Consider the following 19,797-nt stretch of genomic DNA (forward strand, 5'->3'; position numbering starts at 1 on the left):
CTTCCTTGCTCTGCGATTCCAGGAACAACTACCGGACCGATTAAATCGGCCAATCTAGTTCCGGACCACGGAAGACTCACCCTGGGCGACTGTCCCGGGCTTCCCCTCCCGCTACCTGAGTAGCTGACCTCGTCGGATCCCTCGACCCCGACGTGGACCTGGACCTGGATGCTACACCTGGACCTGGACCTGGACCTGCACTTCGACAGGAAGCCAAGGAGAGTGCGGTATTTCTGGACCGAACCAGTGCGCGTGTGACACCCTTGACCTTGGCCTAACCGACGAGTCCGACGACCTATCTACCTACTTATTTAAAATAAATCTTCTTTTTAAACTAAATTATGTTCGTCCTTTTTATTTCCTCACCTGTAGGATTTATTTAGGCGACAATGGCGCCCATAGACGTGGTTTTAAGGTCAAGAGGGTCATACCGTACTGCGTAGGTATACTCTTAGTTATTCATGGTGTTGGATTTCATTGGTGTGCTGTTATTTTATTTTGTTGTTCCTCAACTAGTGTACCCCTACGAAAACCCTAGTTTCATTTCCTTGGTTTAATCGTTTTTACGCGTTTTTTTTTTTTAAGTACCACAAAATTTACTTTTATTGTGGTATGTTTGTTTCGGCACACTAGTTGAGATATATGTTGTTTCGCCTGTCTTTGCCTGTCCATTATATTTTTTTGTGATTTTTCCTTTTTTATTTTTTTTCCTTATTGCACTATTACTACACTCGTCGTGGTGTACTATTATTGTTTTTTTTTCCTCTTAAAAAAAAAAATTACAATAATAGCTGGTTTTTGTACATATACTTTTAAGTTTTTTTTTTTTCTCTTCTTTATTATATTGTGTATTTTATAGGTACATATTTTGTAGAGCGGTTTGTACCGTAATTTTTTTTTCCTGCTGTTTTCTGTTTTTTTTTTGGTGTTCTGTTTGTTTTCTTTTTGTGTTTTGATTGTGTTCTCATATATACTTTTTTGTTCTCTTTTTTATATTGTGTATTATAAATATTTGTTCATTGGTTTTGCACAACATACCTAGTTACTGCTTATAATTTTTTTTTGTTGCGCTAGAACTAAAAGGTCCCTACTGGATAATATGGCTTATCCTATAAAATTTTTACTCTTACAAAAGTCGGAATTAATGTATGAGGTTGCTATACGTGGTGAAGATCCATCCGATAAAGTAGAGGGTTTACGCAAACAAGTTACCAAATTAACTCAATTATATCCACCTGATGATATTCTTGATTCGGTTTATAGTTTTGAGGATGACGTTAAGGGTTTACAAGAAACTCTTGCTAAAATAAAAACGAATATCGAGTCCTTGAACATAAATTATGTTGAATCGCTACTCAATAGAACTAGATCACTATTAAATCACGTGTTTTATAGATTACAGCGAATAGAGAAACCGAACTTACCTGAACAAAAGAATGTAATAAGTAGTGTTCTTAAAACCTACGAGAAATGTTTTTCTGCCGTCTCACTTTTATCACAGAAAACTGTTAGTGAGCCAAACACTATGCAAGACACTGCCGCGTCAAATGAGCATATAGTTGCTAGTAAACTTGATCAATCTGATCTTAAAATCTCCGTGACCTGTGATCGTGGAGTTTCTAATGACCTCAAACAATTGAAATATGATGGAAAAACCTGTGTCCGTTCTTTCATTCAAAGACTCGAAGAGTTCCGTGAGTCGAAAAACATCTCGGAGTCAAAAATGCTAGCCTCTGCGGTTGATATTTTAACTGGCGATGCATTACACTGGTATCGTAGTGTCAAAAGTAAAATACATGACTGGAACACTCTAGTTTCACGTCTCAAAGCTGATTTTGATATACTAGACTATGATTATCGTATGTCTTCTGAAATACGGGATCGAACCCAAGGGGATGGTGAATCTATCACTATCTATTTATCAATAATGGAAGGCATGTTTTCGCGTCTTAGCAATCCCTTGAGCGATGAAGATAAATTAGAAATAATTTTACACAACATTCGTCCATGTTACTCGACAATAATTGCTGCGAGCCCTTCTTTAAAGTCTGTGGATGACTTAAGGGTTATTTGTCGGAATTATGAACATATTAAGGTTCGCTCCGATAATTATAGGGAACCACCTTCTGTGAGCTCTAAAACGTTAGCGCCTGAGTTTGCCTATCAGTCTCAACATAAAAAATACAATAATACACAGAGCAAACAATATTTTAACAAATCTAAGCCTTTCCAATCTTTTAAACCTGAATCTAGTCCGGTTTTCGAGGTTCAAGCCGCTGAAACTGCTGCGGTGTCTAAACCTGAGAAGTATTGCCAGCGTTGTCGCGTCAACACTCACTCAATGAAGGAATGTACGGCTGAACGTACAATCTTCTGCTTCAAATGTGGTATGAAGGACGTACGTCTACCTGAATGCCCTAAATGCAACGGGTCAAAAAACTAAATAATGAAAATTGTGGAAAACCAGCAGCTACTTATTTTGATATCTCGGAATGGAATAAATGGCTGTTGACCATTAAGAGTTTCTTTACAACTCATTCTATTTCCCCAATTTTCAATTCAAAACCGAGTGAAGACCCACGTCCCTATGTCAAAATACGAATCAACAATACTGATGATCTTGATATGTACGGTTTGCTTGATTCTGGCTCATCTGTTACAATTCTTGGTAGGGATTCTCACAAGCGTCTTCTTCAATATGATTTGAATATGTGTACTGATGACATAATCACAGTTACTGCTGCAGGTGGTCAGAAGATAACCTCACTAGGTTTTATGCTTCTGCCGGTTTCATTTGAGGAAAAGTTTTCTCTCATAAAAGCTCACATTGTTCCCGAGATCGATACTACTCTTATACTAGGTATAGATTTCTGGACTCAATTTGACTTGTGCCCAAAGTACCTTTCAAACTCTGAGAACTTGTTTCAAACTGATCCTGGCTTGTCAGAAATCTCTTCTGAAGTTCATCTTCATGCGTACGATAACCTCGATAGTGCCCAAAAACAGATAGCTGACGATGTTTTGGAGCAATTTAAAGATATATCCTTTGGTGAGAAAGGCTTAGGTAGAACTCAGTTGATCACTCACAAAATCAACACCGGTGATGCGGAGCCTATCAGACAGCGATACTATCGTATGTCTCCGGAGAAGCAACGCATCATTACGGAACAAGTTGATGAGATGCTTGCATTGGACGTGGTCGAACCTTGTGAAAGTCCTTGGTCTTCACCCGTCTTGGTTGTTGGCAAGAAGGATGGTAAACCTCGCTTTTGCCTCGATAGTCGGAAACTTAATGCTGTCACCAAGAAGGACGCTTATAATCTTCCTTATGTAAGTGAGATCTTGGACAACCTGAAAGATGCTAGATACCTCTCTAGCATTGACTTATCTAAATCGTTTTGGCAAATTTTGATAGATGAGCCAGATCGCGAAAAGACAGCATTTTACGTGCCTGGGCGTGGTAGCCTCATGTTCAAAGTAACAGCCTTTGGACTTACTAACGCTCCAGCTACACAGCAAAGACTTGTGGATATGTTGTTTGGTCCCGAGTTTGAACTAAAAGTCTTCGCTTATTTAGATGATTTTATCATCATAAGTAAAACCTTTGAAGAGCACGTATCTTTGCTTCAACGCGTGCTCGATAAACTGCGCTCAGCTAACCTTACTGTGAACCTTGATAAGTGTCAGTTTTTTCGTAGCAAACTTCGTTATCTTGGCTACATTGTCGATGCTCAGGGCCTTCGTACTGATCCAGAGAAAGTTGAGGCTATACTGAATTATTCTACTCCAACAACTAGGAAAGAGGTAAAACGCTTCCTCGGTACCGCGTCTTGGTACAGGCGTTTTATCCCGCATTTCAGTACGGTTGCTGGTCCACTTAACAGCCTGACATCGACGAAAAAGAACTCGCCTCCTTTTCAGTGGACTCCTGAAGCTGATAAAGCTTTCTTGGAGCTCAAATCCCGGCTGGTCCAAGCACCTGTCTTGGCCTGCCCTAACTTTGACTATCCTTTTGAGGTTCACACTGATGCCAGTAACTTTGGGATCGGCGCGATGCTGGCTCAGACCATTGATGGTGTCGAACACCCAGTTGCCTACATGAGTCGTAGTCTCAACAAAGCAGAAAGAAACTACAGCACAACTGAACGAGAGGCCCTTGCTGTGCTTACCGCTTTAGAACATTGGCGTTGCTACTTGGAAAATGGTAGTACCTTCAGTATTTTCACAGATCACGCGGCACTTAAGTGGTTTCTTTCTCTTTCGAATCCTACTGGGCGTCTCGCTAGGTGGGGTGTCCGTCTTTCCTCGTTTAACTTCGAGATCAAACACCGTCGTGGCAAAGACAACGTGGTCCCTGACGCTCTTTCAAGAGCCTTTCCTACAGATGCCATTACCAGCAGTAGTAATGATGTAGTTTCTTCTCCCCCTACTACAAAAGACCCCTGGTATCTTAAAATCTATAAAGGCTGTCAAGAATCTCCCATCAGTTTCCCTAACTATAGAGTGGAAAATAATACCTTGTACAGGCATATGAAAAACAAAATTGTTTTAACCTCGGAATTTGACTAGAAGCAGGTTGTTCCTTTAGAACAGCGAGAGAATGTCCTTAACGAATGTCATTCAGAACCTATAGCTGGACATTTCGGCGTGTTTAAGACCTATAAACGCTTAGCACTTCGTTTTTATTGGCCTGGCATGTATGCTGATGTGGTTGGTTTTATCTCTCGGTGTGACACCTGTCTTGCATACAAACTGCCTACTCATGGCACCTTAGGTAAAATGGGCAGGCCTAAGGATGTTTCTAGACCTTTTCAGGTACTCTCTATCGATCTGGTTGGACCCCTACCTAATACTCGGAAACAGAACAACTACATCTTTGTTGTGACTTGCTGTTTTTCCAAGTATTGTTTTATATTCCCACTCCGTAGAGCTACTGCGGATTTAGTGACCAAGCATTTGGAAAATGATGTTTTCCTAGTACATGGTATACCTCAAACTGTTGTCCTGGATAATGGCTGTCAGTTCATTAGCCATGAGCTTGACAGGCTGTTCAAAAAATATAAAGTGCCTAATGTACATTTTACCCCTAAATATACCCCACAAGTAAACACTGTGGAGAGATATAACAAAACTATTGTTACTGCTGTGTCTACTTTTGTAAACAATGATCACAGAACATGGGATTTGAATTTACCTCAAATTCAGTTTGCCATCAATAATTCGGTGAACGAAACTACCGGGTACTCTCCTGCATTCTTGGTGCATGGCCGTGAATTGGTAACCTGCGGGTCACATTATTTGGAGAATGATGACTCAAAGGACATGGTTTTTCTTCCAAGAGATGCTTACGCTGAGAACTTAGGTCACTTGGCTGGTATTTTTGGTGAAGTTCAAGCTGCACTATGGCAAGCCCATGCTAAGAATAGTCAGCGATACAACTTACGTCGTAAAGATGCTGAATTTAACGTAGGGGATATCGTGTGGAAGCGCTGTTACTTCCAAAGTGACAAAGACGCTTATTTTGCTAAGAAGTTGGCCCCCAAGTATCAAAAATGTCGCGTAAAACATAAGCGCTCACCATTAGTTTATATCCTCGAGGATATGAATGGTCGGGATTTAGGTGTTTGGCATATTAAAGACCTAAAAATTGTAAATACTCGGCTAAGAGAATAATATTTTTAGATTAGCAGTTAGATTTTTTTCTTGTGTCATACTTGTTGTATTTATTGAAAGTATGACATAAATTGTATAGATTTTGCATATAAAAAAAACTTAAGAATATTATTAGTAATCATTGTAAATAGTTGTAAATAGATCATTATTTTTATTTTAGTTTAGCTGTCTATTTATCGTATTTTACTGAGGTAAAATACTCTTGTAGGTGAGGGGGTAATGTAACGTAGCGTTACGAAACGCCTTAATCTTAGTACCTTATTATACCTATTCTAACTTATAATAAATAAAACCTAAAACCTAATTTTAATAAACCTAATAAATAAACATACTTTAATTAAGTGATCTAGTTCTATTACGATAAGTGATAATAAAAGTGTAGGTTCTAAAGTACGTTGTAACCGACAAACCGTTTCCAATTATAAGTAGCGAATAGTTTCGTCCACTCGCGACGTCACCCTTTGTTCACCTTAGATCTAGCGATAAGCGACCGGCCGACTACGGGAGGGGCGCATTGATTTGCACGGCGATCAGTCTCTGCTCACCGCTCTGGCAACTAGCCGCTCATAATAAATATCATACGTACCTTGTCTGCGAGTACCTAACTCGTCAAATCTAGACGTTAATAATTACTAAATAAGTGTTTATACGTTGTTCCCATCTGGGTAAGTTGTGCAAACCTTCTTATGTTAGTAATTAGCTGTGTATCATTGTGTTTAATGCTGTGCATTTTTAAATATAAAACCGTTGACCTTTTGTCATTGAAAATAACCGTTGGTTAAATTAGTGCCTTGCCTTTTGCTTATTACAGTGCTTGTTTTCTATTTCTTGTATGAATGCATACCTAAGTATGCACTGGATCTAGTGATTTAATGAACTATGAGAATAGTCTTAATCTCGTAGTTGCATATATTTTAGTTACATTGTAAATTATCTTACCTAACTTAATCATTCATCAATCATCATGTACTATACATTACTGTTCATAAAGCCACCTTTATTCCTTTTGCCTTTGGAAAAGCTAAGCAGTATTTCTAGACTTCCCGTACGAACCTAAGGCTAACTTGCCATCCGTATCGCTGCTGGAATCTAATCGCTTCCTTGCTCTGCGATTCCAGGAACAACTACCGGACCGATTAAATCGGCCAATCTAGTTCCGGACCACGGAAGACTCACCCTGGGCGACTGTCCCGGGCTTCCCCTCCCGCTACCTGAGTAGCTGACCTCGTCGGATCCCTCGACCCCGACGTGGACCTGGACCTGGATGCTACACCTGGACCTGGACCTGGACCTGCACTTCGACAGGAAGCCAAGGAGAGTGCGGTATTTCTGGACCGAACCAGTGCGCGTGTGACACCCTTGACCTTGGCCTAACCGACGACCTATCTACCTACTTATTTAAAATAAATCTTCTTTTTAAACTAAATTATGTTCGTCCTTTTTATTTCCTCACCTGTAGGATTTATTTAGGCGACATATAAACCGCCATTACAATATTAGTGTGATGTGATTACATATTCGTAGAAAGGCTTCGTACAAATATCGTCAGCAAAGTGGTTCGAGGTCCCAATACCGACTGGATTGCCTTTGACAGGGAACGCAATGCTCGTGATGCCAATCCGCCATTGTTTCCCATTTAAAGATTTTCTTGCCACAAAGGAACCGCAAGATTGCTGTAACCGTCTGTTTGTTGAAAAAGAACAATTGTTGTTGTTTATTTTAAGTGCAAAGCTGGAATAACTGCTTGGATACCTACTCGTAGTTATGTATATTTTTCCTGTAAAATGACTTCGTGTAAATAAGTAAGTGCCTACTTACTATTTTTTTTTGTAAGTAGGTAGTTTTTGTTGAAATAGTAAGCCAGGATTTAATTTAAAATAATCTACAATTTAGTTGAACAGGGTGCTAAAGGATAAAAATATATCAATCCGACCTCATTAATTAAAATTGTAGTTAAGATGCATAACATAGGTATGTATTATGAATATTCCTGAAAATTTTGTAGGTTTACAAAAAACCTTCTACAAGTACCTATTAAGATTATCCCAACGATTACATTAAAATCACCCATGTGTAAACCACAAACTAGACAGGTACGTATGTTGTGGTGGCCAGACCGGCGTCCATTCATTTAGTTTTCAATTTAAAGGTAGCTTTAACTAGGGCTAATGAATGTAGCACACGGGAGTGGACAAATCACAGGGTGCTCGAGCCAATTTGCCCAATTTCCCCTTTCCCGAACTCCTGAATCACATTCGTTGAATGTGTTAATATCAGGGACAGGGGAGTCACTCTAGCAACATCCTGTATATGACGAAAAGTTTCGGAGCGCTCCTGCGAGAGCCACGATTCTATCTCGTTGTATTAGACGTGTCGATTGCTAGACAGATCACGTTCGTTCCTTTATCGATAGGTATTGTAGAGTAACCCTCCAGAAGGTACAGGATATGGCGGTACGCGAGAATCGCTCTTATATGAAAGGTGTTTTCGTTTGAGATGGGTTTCCATTCACTATTACGTTAATGTAAAATTATTATTTAAAATAAAAAATTAGGTACCCACTTTACCTGCTGTTGTTTTCATCCAAAAGGGTATTGTTTGTCCGTTTGAATGAAAACAACAGCAGTTAAAGTGTAACCTTTAAATTTAACTACTTATTAAATTTTTAGCATATATATGTTACTGTAAAAGCCCGAACAACGGTAAATCCTAAGATTTACGCGTAAAACCTAAGATTTACCAACTCTTAATGGTAAAAGCCCGAAAGATTTTGCGATTCGCACTTTTACCACTATTCACTTGGTAAATCTTAGGATTTACATTAAGGCACGGTAAATGTTGAAAAAGCCAGGTTATAACTTATAACCTCCGTAGTCGAACAAAGCGTCCGTAGTCGAGCAGGCTTCAGTGATCGTAACTGATCACTGAGGTTTAGCAACAACCAGCATGGTCAGCCATTGGATGGGTGACCGATTGCAAGTGGTTCTTTTCTGGATGCTTTCGTGCTTCGGACGGCACGTTAAGCCGTGAGTCCCGGTTGCTGCTTCGGCAGCAGTCGTTAAGCCTAGTTAAAACTTCTGACAGTCAGGTTGCCCACTTACCCGACAACTCGCTCAGCACAAGCTTGCTTGTGTTGGGGTCCACCAACCCGCACTAGGCCAGCGTGGTGGACTAGATCGAAACCCTTCCTTCATTGGAAGGAGACCCGTGCCCCAGCAGTGGGGACGTAATGAGTCGTGATGATGATGATAACTTATAACTAACCGAACTTAAGAAATATTTATTATTGCAATCTACTTTACTCGACGTCAACAATAATAATACGTGAAAATTATTTTACTTCCAGTTTCCGTGTTTAAATTATCGTTCAGTGAATGAGTGAAAATAAAGTTATTTTCCAATAATCCAATTTCCAATAATAGTTTTAATTTTAACTATTTAGGAAATAATTTAGAGGTGGATAATAATTACAAAATGAAAAAATATATGATTATTACACATTGTTAAAATAATTATGTTGATTTAAAGGTTTTAAAATTACTGTTCATAAAAAATAATATAAATTCTGAAAGAAAATAATTTAAGTTTTTGATGGAAATAAATGAATAGGTAATAATTAATCTTTGTTTTGTTCCCAAAACCAACTTTTACTAGGTGTCAGTGGTAAAACCTAGCATTTACCTAATTCTAATGGTAAAAGCCCGAAAAAAATGACCCATTTTCACAAATCCTTACATTTACCAACTCATGTTGGTAAATCCTAAGATTTACTGGTAAATCCTAGGATTTACCGTTGTTCGGGCTTTTACAGTAACATATACATAAGTACTTTGTAATACGTCCAATTTGAAAAATAATAATTTTAGGAATGAAATCGTAGTTTAAGTTTTATGTATAGGTAACTATAACGAAAGTTTATCAAACTTAATTAGTACGTTTTAATTAACGTCTGACAGCCTTCTAAACAAGCAAGCAATTTCAGTCCTAATTATTTTCATACGTAGTTGGTTAGTAGTAGTAATTAGTTTGAAACCTATCACGTTTTGTTCACAATGTCCGCCCACACTAGTGGAGAAACTGTTAATGTGGGTCTACCTATAGATAGAATATAGATAGATAGAATATTCTTTATTTGTACACAAGAACAGATTTTATTAAGCTTATATACAAACACATAGGTACAAAAAAGGCGGTCTTATCACTAAAAGCGTTTTTTTCAAGACAGCCTTTGGGTGGAAGAATATTTATGTTCAGCCCCCGTATTATGTAACTCCGAGTGGGGTTGGTTGGTATAAAATGGCGGACAACTTAGAACATGATTAATTAATAACTTTTTACTGACTTATCTGATTTCACAAACGTTTATGTTGAATGTAAGGATATATATTTTTTTTTTTTATAATTTATTTTATTATTTCCCAAAAAATACACAATCAATTTAGATAGTAAATCTCCCAAACTACAATATAGTTTAGCGGGAGAGGACTCGCTAGGTATATAACAATATGCATAATCTTAAGTAGGTATATTTAACTTACACTAAATTACTTATTTCTAATGTAGGTAACAGGCCACTATGTAAGTACTTTTCAATGTTTACATATATTTATGGTGTTATTAACAAAAAAATATTTTAATTTTTCTTTTACAACTTTTTTGGATACATCAGCTTTTAGTGTTAGATCTCTGGGGAGTTCGTTAAAGATTTTAGGCACAATGTACTCTTTGGTCCGTTTTCCATAGAAGTTATTAACTTTCGGCACCAGTAGGCTATCTATTTCAGCTTGTCTAGTTGGATAGTTATACTTGCGTGGTTTTTTATAGTCATCACGCCAATACTCCTCAAGCACGTGACATAACAAATATTTTTTTTCAATTGGTACAATTTTACAAACTTTAAATAGCAATTCGTAGTTGTTTTTACATTCTTTCCGGGTCTTATCATCTGTTAATGTCTTTAGGAACTGTTTTTGAAGTGATTTAATCTTATTAGTATGAGTAACAAATGTTGACCCGTAGGCACCCGCACCATAGCCTACAATAGATTCAACTAGAGCGTAGTATAAAGAATATAGTATACTTCGAGGTGTACAGTATTGTAGTATGCGAAACTTGCCCAGTACTTGTCTCATTTTTGTACAGATGTCGTCAATGTGTAGCGTCCAGTTAAATCGTTCATCTATTGTCATGCCAATGTACTTATAGCTCATTACTTGCTCGACTACTGTGCAGCTACACGTGACGTCACCGTGCAGACAGTTAAATGAGTGACCTTTTATAATAACAGGTTGCGCATTTTGTGACTTTAGATAGCTTGAGCGTATGTGCATTATTTTGGTTTTTTTTATATTCAATAGAATGCCATATTGGTAGGCTTCTTGCATATTTCTTTCACTAAGATTTTTGGTGTCTCTCAAAAAGTTACAAAATACGGGGGCTGATAGAGTCAAGTATACCTACTAAAGAATTTATTATATAAGAATTATTAATAAATATCTACAAACTAAATAATATACTTACGTGAAATTATACTTATATAGCCATAACAAAGATATATAGGTCTACTTCTACACCTAGAGCTCCATTCCTGATCTAGGAGTAGTCTCAAGTATCGAGGTATATCTCAGTTTAAAATCTCACCTGACATGTCCGGTACGAATCTTCTCGTACCTGCCTAGGTACATAAAAATTAAAAAAATACATACAATTTGTATTTTTATACCTAATTGAAGCTCGGGAACCAGCAACAGCAAGTGGTGCAACCACAGCTAAAGCTAATTGCATTGTCATACTCACTCGCACGCATAGAGTAAAAATGAAAGTAAAACTACAGATTGCTATATCCTTAATACGAAATTTTATTCTACCTTCATCATCATTACAGTAAAGGAAGGGTTTACGCCTAGTCCACCACGCGGGCTGTCCCTATGTCCCAAAAATAAAAAAAAAACCGCACACTATAATTGAATAATTTTTATAGCAAATACAGTAATGAGCATTTGTTATAGTGTATTTTCGGTGAACAAATCGTTAAATTACTTATTTTTATTTGATTTTATTTTTATTTATTAGGGAAGACAAACAGCCAAAACAAACAACAAAACTTACTCATTTCATGACCCCAAAATCCTTTTAGCGGGTGACTTCATTGTTTTATCTTGATTGTAAATTTCTATAGAAGTGTTATGGTAGCTGCAACATGGCTGCCTCGGTGTGTGTGCACAAGGGTCATAACGAGATGCGCTAATTGGCTACTAACCCGCCCATTTACATGCAGCTTTAACCATTGTTGAGATCATTTTGATTGCGACACAAAAATGGAATAAAAATCTGATTATTTCTAGATCTGAATAAAGTTTTTGTTTATTATAAGAAAATTGAAAAAGTGGTTTAGTCAGTAAAGGGTTTGACTCAGTTTATATTCTGAAGAAATGCACTACAAATTATGGAAATTTGTAAAAAAGCTTTGTACTAAGATATCCATAGAAAAAAACCACTATTTCAACATAGTTGCAGTTGCCCCTTGATGAGCATATAAGTAATAATTCATAGTAAATTCTCCACCGATATATTTAAGTATGTTTTTCACTTTTTAACAACAGTTTTTTTCTGTATAAACAAACAAATGTGAAAAAAATATTCAGAATAAAAATACATTTTGAAAATCTAACGACTCGTGTTATGTGTTCGCAATATTATGCAATCAGCGCAGAGTGTGTTTGTTTAAAAAATTAAAATAGTGTTGCCAATAAAGTAAATTAAAAATGGAACTTGTTACACTGAGCACACAGCCCCGGTTTGTGTTTGAATAGTTAAATTGTTTATTTATGAAACAACGAGAATAAAAATAAAACATTGAATAGAATGGAAGATAAATACAAAAATGTTTTTTTTAATTTTCAAATATGACTTCTAAACTAGGTCATTTTGTAAAAAAACATTGTCAATATTAAATTATACAATACAGTAAGATCAGAAACGAAACCTACGTAAAATTTCTTACAGTACTTATCAAGAGCTACATTGTTGATCGGAAACGGATGAATCTATTCTATTAAAATTAGATGTCATTTCAATGTCCTTTACGTCTTTTAATGAGAGGTTAAATTAAATTAAATAATTAAGAGGTTATTTTAAATTACCGGTTTTTTGTACGCAAATTCAGACTTAGTGCCAATTTCTCCATAGTCGGTTATCTAACCGACCAAGGATTGGTTCATCAACATACGTCATCCTTATAAAATTCTTGACAGATGTGTCAAAAGTCATCCACTATACCTGGTTATGTTCTAACCGACTATGGAGAAATTGGCACTTAAGCTGCGCGCAATAATTATCTGATTCGTTTAAATAAACCGCGTGGTTACTTACAAGATTTGAAAAAGATTCTAATCACGTACTTATGCGGCAGAACTTAAGGTCCCGAGTGGCTCAGCTACGATACCACCCGACGGAGCATGGAGCATGTAATCAGAAGCGTTATGCCGTAACCGGGAGCCGGAGGGTTACTCTATACTGACGAAAAACTAACGAACAAGAGCTGTTGTGCAATCGGCTCGATTAACTGCCAGTTTCAATTCCTCTATACCGATGACTGGTAGAATTACTTTCTTACTATTTTGACACATTAAAAGTTACAACCTGTCAAAATCGTATGAAAATAACTACCAGTCATCGGTAGATAGAGTTATAGAAACTGACAGTAAAACAACGAGATGGAGTCGTGGCTCACGTAGCAGCGTTCCGCAACTTCGTTTTTAATAATCATAATAAATATGTGGGACATCTCACACACGGCATCCGACCCCAAGCTAGGCAGAACCAGGCACAACCAGGCTGATATGGGTGTCGGACAGCTGATAAAATTATTTACACAAATACATAAGATATAGATACCATATTGAATATATAAACGACACAAGGCAAACAAAAATACTCATCACACAAATGTTTGCCCTGGGCGGCATTCGAACCCGCGGCCCCCAGCTTCGGAAGCAGCTTCACTACCGCTTTAACCAGGTGCCGTTTTTCGTGATATAGAGTGACCCCCGGGAGCAGAGGTGCTCGGGTTTAGTATTCAAGTCTGCCGGCGCACGTCTGTCAAGTGCGGCGAAGGATAACTGTATCTCTCTCGCGCCATGCCACCCTGGTATCATGTCGCGTATTGTTTGAATTAATTTTCAGTTTTTAGACCTTTTTTCGACGTTTAACGGGTGTTTAAATTTAATCTACAAAGCTTATTATTTAGTAATATAGGTAAGTACTCAATTAAAAAAAAGAAGGAACAGTTTACATAGTAGTAATTAGTTTTACTTATACAGTTTTAAGCAGGTCTATTTATAAGATATTTATTGTTATTAGGTACTCGTATTACGTTAATAAAGTACTTACCTACATTACTTAGATGACTTATTATACCGACAGTCCGGCAGCATGGAAAATACTAACCCCCTTATTCATAGAAAAGTTACAGAACGTTTGTAAAGATCAATTTGTTTATTGAGAGAGAGGGACAAAACAGTTCAACAGCTAAAAACTTCTGTAACTCGTCTGTAGGTATATGAGACTGACTTTGACTTTAACTAAAGTTCGAGTACAAGTAACGTAAAAAAATCAAAACCAATATAAAATAAATCGTTCAATTTTCAGTCTATCAGGCTTTGTCGTTAGCCCTACAACGTCGGAGCGCAAAACAGCGAAATAATTAAGACGTCAATCATCAGTCGTTTGGAACGCTCTGTGATCGATGGAAAGTCAATAGAGGCACAAATACGAAGCACTTGGGTCCCCTTGTTGTAGGCAAGTTGTGCAGTTCAAGTTAAATTAAATGAATTATATGTTGGAATCAATAACAGAGAGCTTCTCTAAACGAAACAAATAAAAATAATGTTAAAAAAAACTAATAGTTTAGTTTTACGGTTATTTAATACATTCACTTTTTTTGAGGATTCGTAAGGACAGTAGGTACTGTAATATACCCCCCCCTGTAGTGACGCTTCAGACTCTAACCTACCTATTTAAGACGTATTTTTTCCGCCCTACATAAATTGGAACGGAACTGAAGAGAAGTTTTGTAACGGTATACGTGTTTTGCATTATTCGTTTGGCCAATACGTGATCGTCTAGTCTAGCGGTTAGGACTCTACATTTCCGAAGTAACTCAAGTTCTTTTAGGAGGTTGAGAGAATCCCTACCCTAGCACTAATCCCTAGAACCCTAGTTCATAATCCCTAGTTTATCTATTTGTTAGGACAACAGAACAAAGCTCAAGCAATAGTTATTTCTTAAAACATACATGATTTAATAAAACAAAAGTAATTTAAATATATACAAAATTATCTATAAAAAAGGGTTTTTAATTTGAATAGAAGGTGCGCCCCGCCTCGCACACCCTATGAAGGACGACCAGATCTGTCCACCAGACCCATCTACCTTCTCTAGCCCACTGGCTCTATTCAAACTGTTTTTTTTTGTCAGTCAGTCCCTAGGAAAGGATCTATTGATTGGGATCCGGATGATGTTAATAATATTTTATTCAGCTTCACAATTCAGCACGGATATCTCCTGAGCCTACTTAAGTATTTATTCGACACGGATATTTCCTGAGTCTACTTATGCATTTATTCGACACGGACACTTCCTGAGTCTACTTAATGTATCAATAATGTGTAATAGTTATTCGGCACGGATAGTTCCTGAGCCTACTTCTGTATCCATAATATGCAATAATTATTCGGCACGGATATTTCCTGAGCCTACTCTTGTATTTTCGACACGGATATTCCCTGAGTCTACTTATACATTTATTCGACACGGATATTTCCTGAGTCTACTTAATAATGTGTAATGGTTATTTGGCACGGATATCTTATGTATCCATAATGTGTAATAGTTATTCGGCACGGATGTTTCCTGAGCCTACTCTTGTATTTTCGACACGGATATTCCCTGAGTCTACTTATACATTTATTCGACACGGATATTTCCTGAGTCTACTCATATGTATCGTCACAGTACAATGTCTTCCAATAATGGACATAATTAGAATATAATTACTATCTCCCATTTCAGCTTGTGTCAAGAGCAATCACTCAAATGTATCTCTATATTGTAGGTCTCAGAGTTATGTGACAATTAATATTTTATCGATGCTGGCTTGTGTCTACCATGGTACCTACAAGTTGTTCGAGGTGGTTTCCCTGCCTCTAATTAACTTCATCACAGTCAAGCTCAACATTACTTATTAATAACTAACTGTCATCATCTCCTCCTGTATATAGTATGTATATTGGTCAGTTTGTAAGAAGAATCCAGTTCAGCAACTGCTTTCCTTTACCCAAGCTGATAAGAAGTCATTTCAATTTATTTATCGGTAGTAAGTAACTCATGTACTATGAAAATATTTTCCTATCTTATTCAAAACTTAGTAAATTTTATTTAGAATAGAATACAGTTGAAACTCTTATGGTCGCCAATCGCCTCAATGACCCTAATTATAAATTTTGTTTAATATTATCAACATCTTATCCAAACCCAAATCAATAATTATTTATATTAGCAGAATTAAAGGAAAATAATAAGTATAATAAATTATTACTAATCACTTAATATGTAAAAGTTGTCATGGTCACAGTCAATAATATATAGCCAATGATATCCATTTAACCTTCAAAAGTAAAATTGCATGAATATTCACTATGGAAATATTCATTTTATCTTTTCCAAATATTTCAGTTAACTTAAAATAGTGTTAGTGCTCCTATGGCCGCCATCCAACACATTGACCCTACGGGTATAAGTATCTAATTGAAGGTATTTATTTTATTTAATCAGACAAGTAGATCACTTTAGTAAAAGTAAAGGTGGTGCTCAACTAGGTCGGCAACTGACTCATTGACCCTATTATTTATTAATTTTGTTTAATATTCTTAACATCTTTTCCAAAGCAAAATCAATCTTTATTTATATTAATAAAAGGGTATAATGCAGGTTTTTAAGTATTATAAATTATCATTAACTTGCTGAATATATAAGAATTGTCTTAGTCACAGTCAGTCAGGTACAAGTTATGGCCAATGTAACCATTGAATAAAAGGAATAATTACATGAATTCTATTCTGTTGTCTGATACATAACTAGTTATTGTAGTAAGTAAATACCTATTGAATTCCAATAAAACAAACTTTACATACTTAGGTGGGTAAGTAAGTACCACAATCATACCTATCAAATATGTAGATCAGTAAGAAGCCTAGATTCACTAAGCATACATACATCAATAACATTCACCACACATGAGATACAAAAGGATAGCATGTTTTTCAATTCAATAACCTACTCTCCCACAATCCAAACCTACCTGCTTAGCATCTAACTGGTTTGAAGATGAAATGCATTTTATACAAACCCACATTTTACACAATGTACCTAGTATCAAATACCTAGTAAGTAAGTATAAATTTAGAATCTGGGTTTCTTAGTTCTGAACTAATGTTTTGAAAGTAGATTTTTTTTTTTGCAAACAATACCACACTGGTGCCCTTAAATGTATGTTAGTTTTGTTGCTGCCTAATTGTTAAAGTATGATGATGAACAATACTTCAAATACTTAAATTTACCAAGTGTAGCTAAATCCATAATAAAACCATAGAGAATCATTAAAGTAGTGAATCACACAAGTACACACAGTAATTATTCAAGTAGAAACATAGTATTTTATGAAAATATGGTTCGGCCCATTTTTATTCCGGTGGAAAAATGTTTAAAATCATTTCAAATATTAAGAATACAAGTAATAAGTAATGTTTATAATAACCACTCTTAGAGAATCAAAGTACATTGAGCTAGCTGTAAGATTTTTTTTAAATTAATTAAGTACATAATAGAAATGCTCATTCAAATAAGAATACAATTTTGCTAAATGGATTCATAGTTTAGTATGAATAACCTGAAGCATATTCTTCATTCTGGTTTCAAGACTGAATAGATAAGTACATGCTTACATGAGAACTAGATGGATTTGGTAGAAATATGTTTATATTGTGTATCTCAGGAGATAAGTAAATAAGTACAGACTACCTAGGAATATGAATTCCTTGTAACTTAAACAATTTCAGAATGATCTAATAAGTTACCTAATAGATTTACTTAGATTGCAAGTACTTATCACTGAATAGTATTCCACATAATTATGTTATATATCTGATGAATCATCCATTATTATTACTTAGGTACTTATTCAGATTGTTGTGCAAGCCTAGTAAGTTTGTAAACCAAATATGTTGGAACATAGGTTATGATCCACCACAATGAAACATAGGTACACCTAATGGTCTGTATTATGCTAATTACTGTTCTTTACTGGGTATGCAAAGACTGCTGGGTGAAACAATTTCAGGTAGATAGATTGCTGTGAGTAAAAGTAACATACTTAAATACTTGACTCATTAGCCATCATCTCAATAGAACATACTATTCAATATCTGTACTATATTGATATAAGTAACTAAGTTTATTCCTTCCAGGTAAACAAACATAGCTTGATGAAACAAGTGGGGTAATTTTCCCATAGTCGAATGTACTTATGCTTGTAAATTGATTGTTTTATGTGATAGAATCTTTAAGGCTGATTGATGAAGTAAAAGGTGGTTTCCTTGGGTCTCTCCTAATAAACCTAGGTACCCTAGCAGCCTTCAATTTCAAAATGGCCAAGAAGCTTAACAATAAATAATGGGGAACAATTGGATTTTTAGGTTATGAAAAATATTCTAATTTTGAAACCAGAACAAAGTAGGTAGATATTCTAATATAAAGAATGGGGTGAAGTATAGATATGCTGTGATACCTCTAAATAGTGGTTATGACAAAATATTATCGACACTTAGCTGAGGATCCTGAGGCGCCGCCGCCGGCCGGTCGAAGCTGCAAAACCACCCCGCCATAAAATACACTCCCACTATCACTCCCATATGCAAACGCTCCCTCCTATCCCCCGAAACTCCACGAGAAGACCAAGGGCGAGTTTTCTTCCCGAAACCTATTTATAGCCTCCCTGACCATCGACTCTCTTTTTTCTTTTTTTTTTTTTTTTCATCAATCGAACTTTATCGATCCCCCATCCCTCCGATCCTAGACTACAGGTGGCGCCACTGAGCTAGACAATAACACAACTATTAAATATTTTTAAGGTAATAAACCGATGAACTATTGTTCTATAATTATTGATAATTAATATTATTATTATTTAACTAGTATTTACTAATTTTAAGTCCTGATTCGATTAATTAGAACTAAAAGATACTCAGTTGAGCGTCAAGGAGGCGTAGTACGTAAAGTGTCGCGTAAATTAGTGTTGTGCAAATCTGATCCTCATAATAATAACTTATCACTATGGCGTCATTCATTTCAATAATCAAACAATAATTAACAGAGCCGTATAAACGGTTGAAACATAATATAACCGAATCTAGTATGATATCTCTTTAAACTCTAAACGTCAACAATAAGACTTGTACTTATTCTAGGTATCTGTCGATTCGAACGACACAACACCCCCCGAACATTACCTTATAAGGAAATGCGTCATCGAGTCCAACCCACTAGATGGCACTAGTGGGGCATTTCTACATCGCGGTATGGTTGTGTTTTCCAACCAGCGTATAGTCTTATTTTGCTTATAATAAAAATTTCGCCAATCTATACATAAATATTGTAATAATGTATAAGTCTGCTACGGACGGACTATGTTCCGTTACAACCACCCCCTAAATTTTTAGGAAATGCAATTGGATAAAAATTTACCTATCTAAGACTTATACATTATACATGAATAACGGTACATGAAAATAACAACCTAATATCAGAACCTTACAATACAAATAAGTTTCGTTACAACCACCCCCTAAATTTTTAGGAAATGCCATTGGATAAAAATTTACCTACTTAACTTGATAGACAATGATAACTCTATATCTTAGTGAAGGTGATAAACCCCAATACTCTCACATTAAATTTACTTAATTCATAGTATTGTAACCAGTGTTTTATTGTCACTTAGTAATATTAAAAACAGAATATTCGAGGTAACAGTCGCTGTACCCTTCGCTATCTCGAATATGCAACGAG

The 19,797-nt window shown here is 36.2% G+C and overlaps 1 protein-coding gene across 1 annotated transcript; it reads left to right on the forward strand.

Moving 5' to 3' along the window:
- The first annotated feature begins 4,642 nt into the window (after positions 1–4,642).
- On the forward strand, positions 4,643–6,932 carry LOC125489767 (uncharacterized protein K02A2.6-like). The gene is made up of 2 exons (XM_048626742.1): positions 4,643–6,338; positions 6,792–6,932. The coding sequence occupies exon 1, from the start codon at positions 4,696–4,698 to the stop codon at positions 5,671–5,673; it is 978 nt and encodes a 325-aa protein (XP_048482699.1). The 5' UTR covers positions 4,643–4,695; the 3' UTR covers positions 5,674–6,338; positions 6,792–6,932.
- The last annotated feature ends 12,865 nt before the right edge of the window (positions 6,933–19,797 follow it).

This window comes from Plutella xylostella, chromosome 17 (assembly GCF_932276165.1).
Source record: "Plutella xylostella chromosome 17, ilPluXylo3.1, whole genome shotgun sequence".
In the NCBI taxonomy this organism is placed as follows: Eukaryota; Metazoa; Arthropoda; class Insecta; order Lepidoptera; family Plutellidae; genus Plutella; species Plutella xylostella.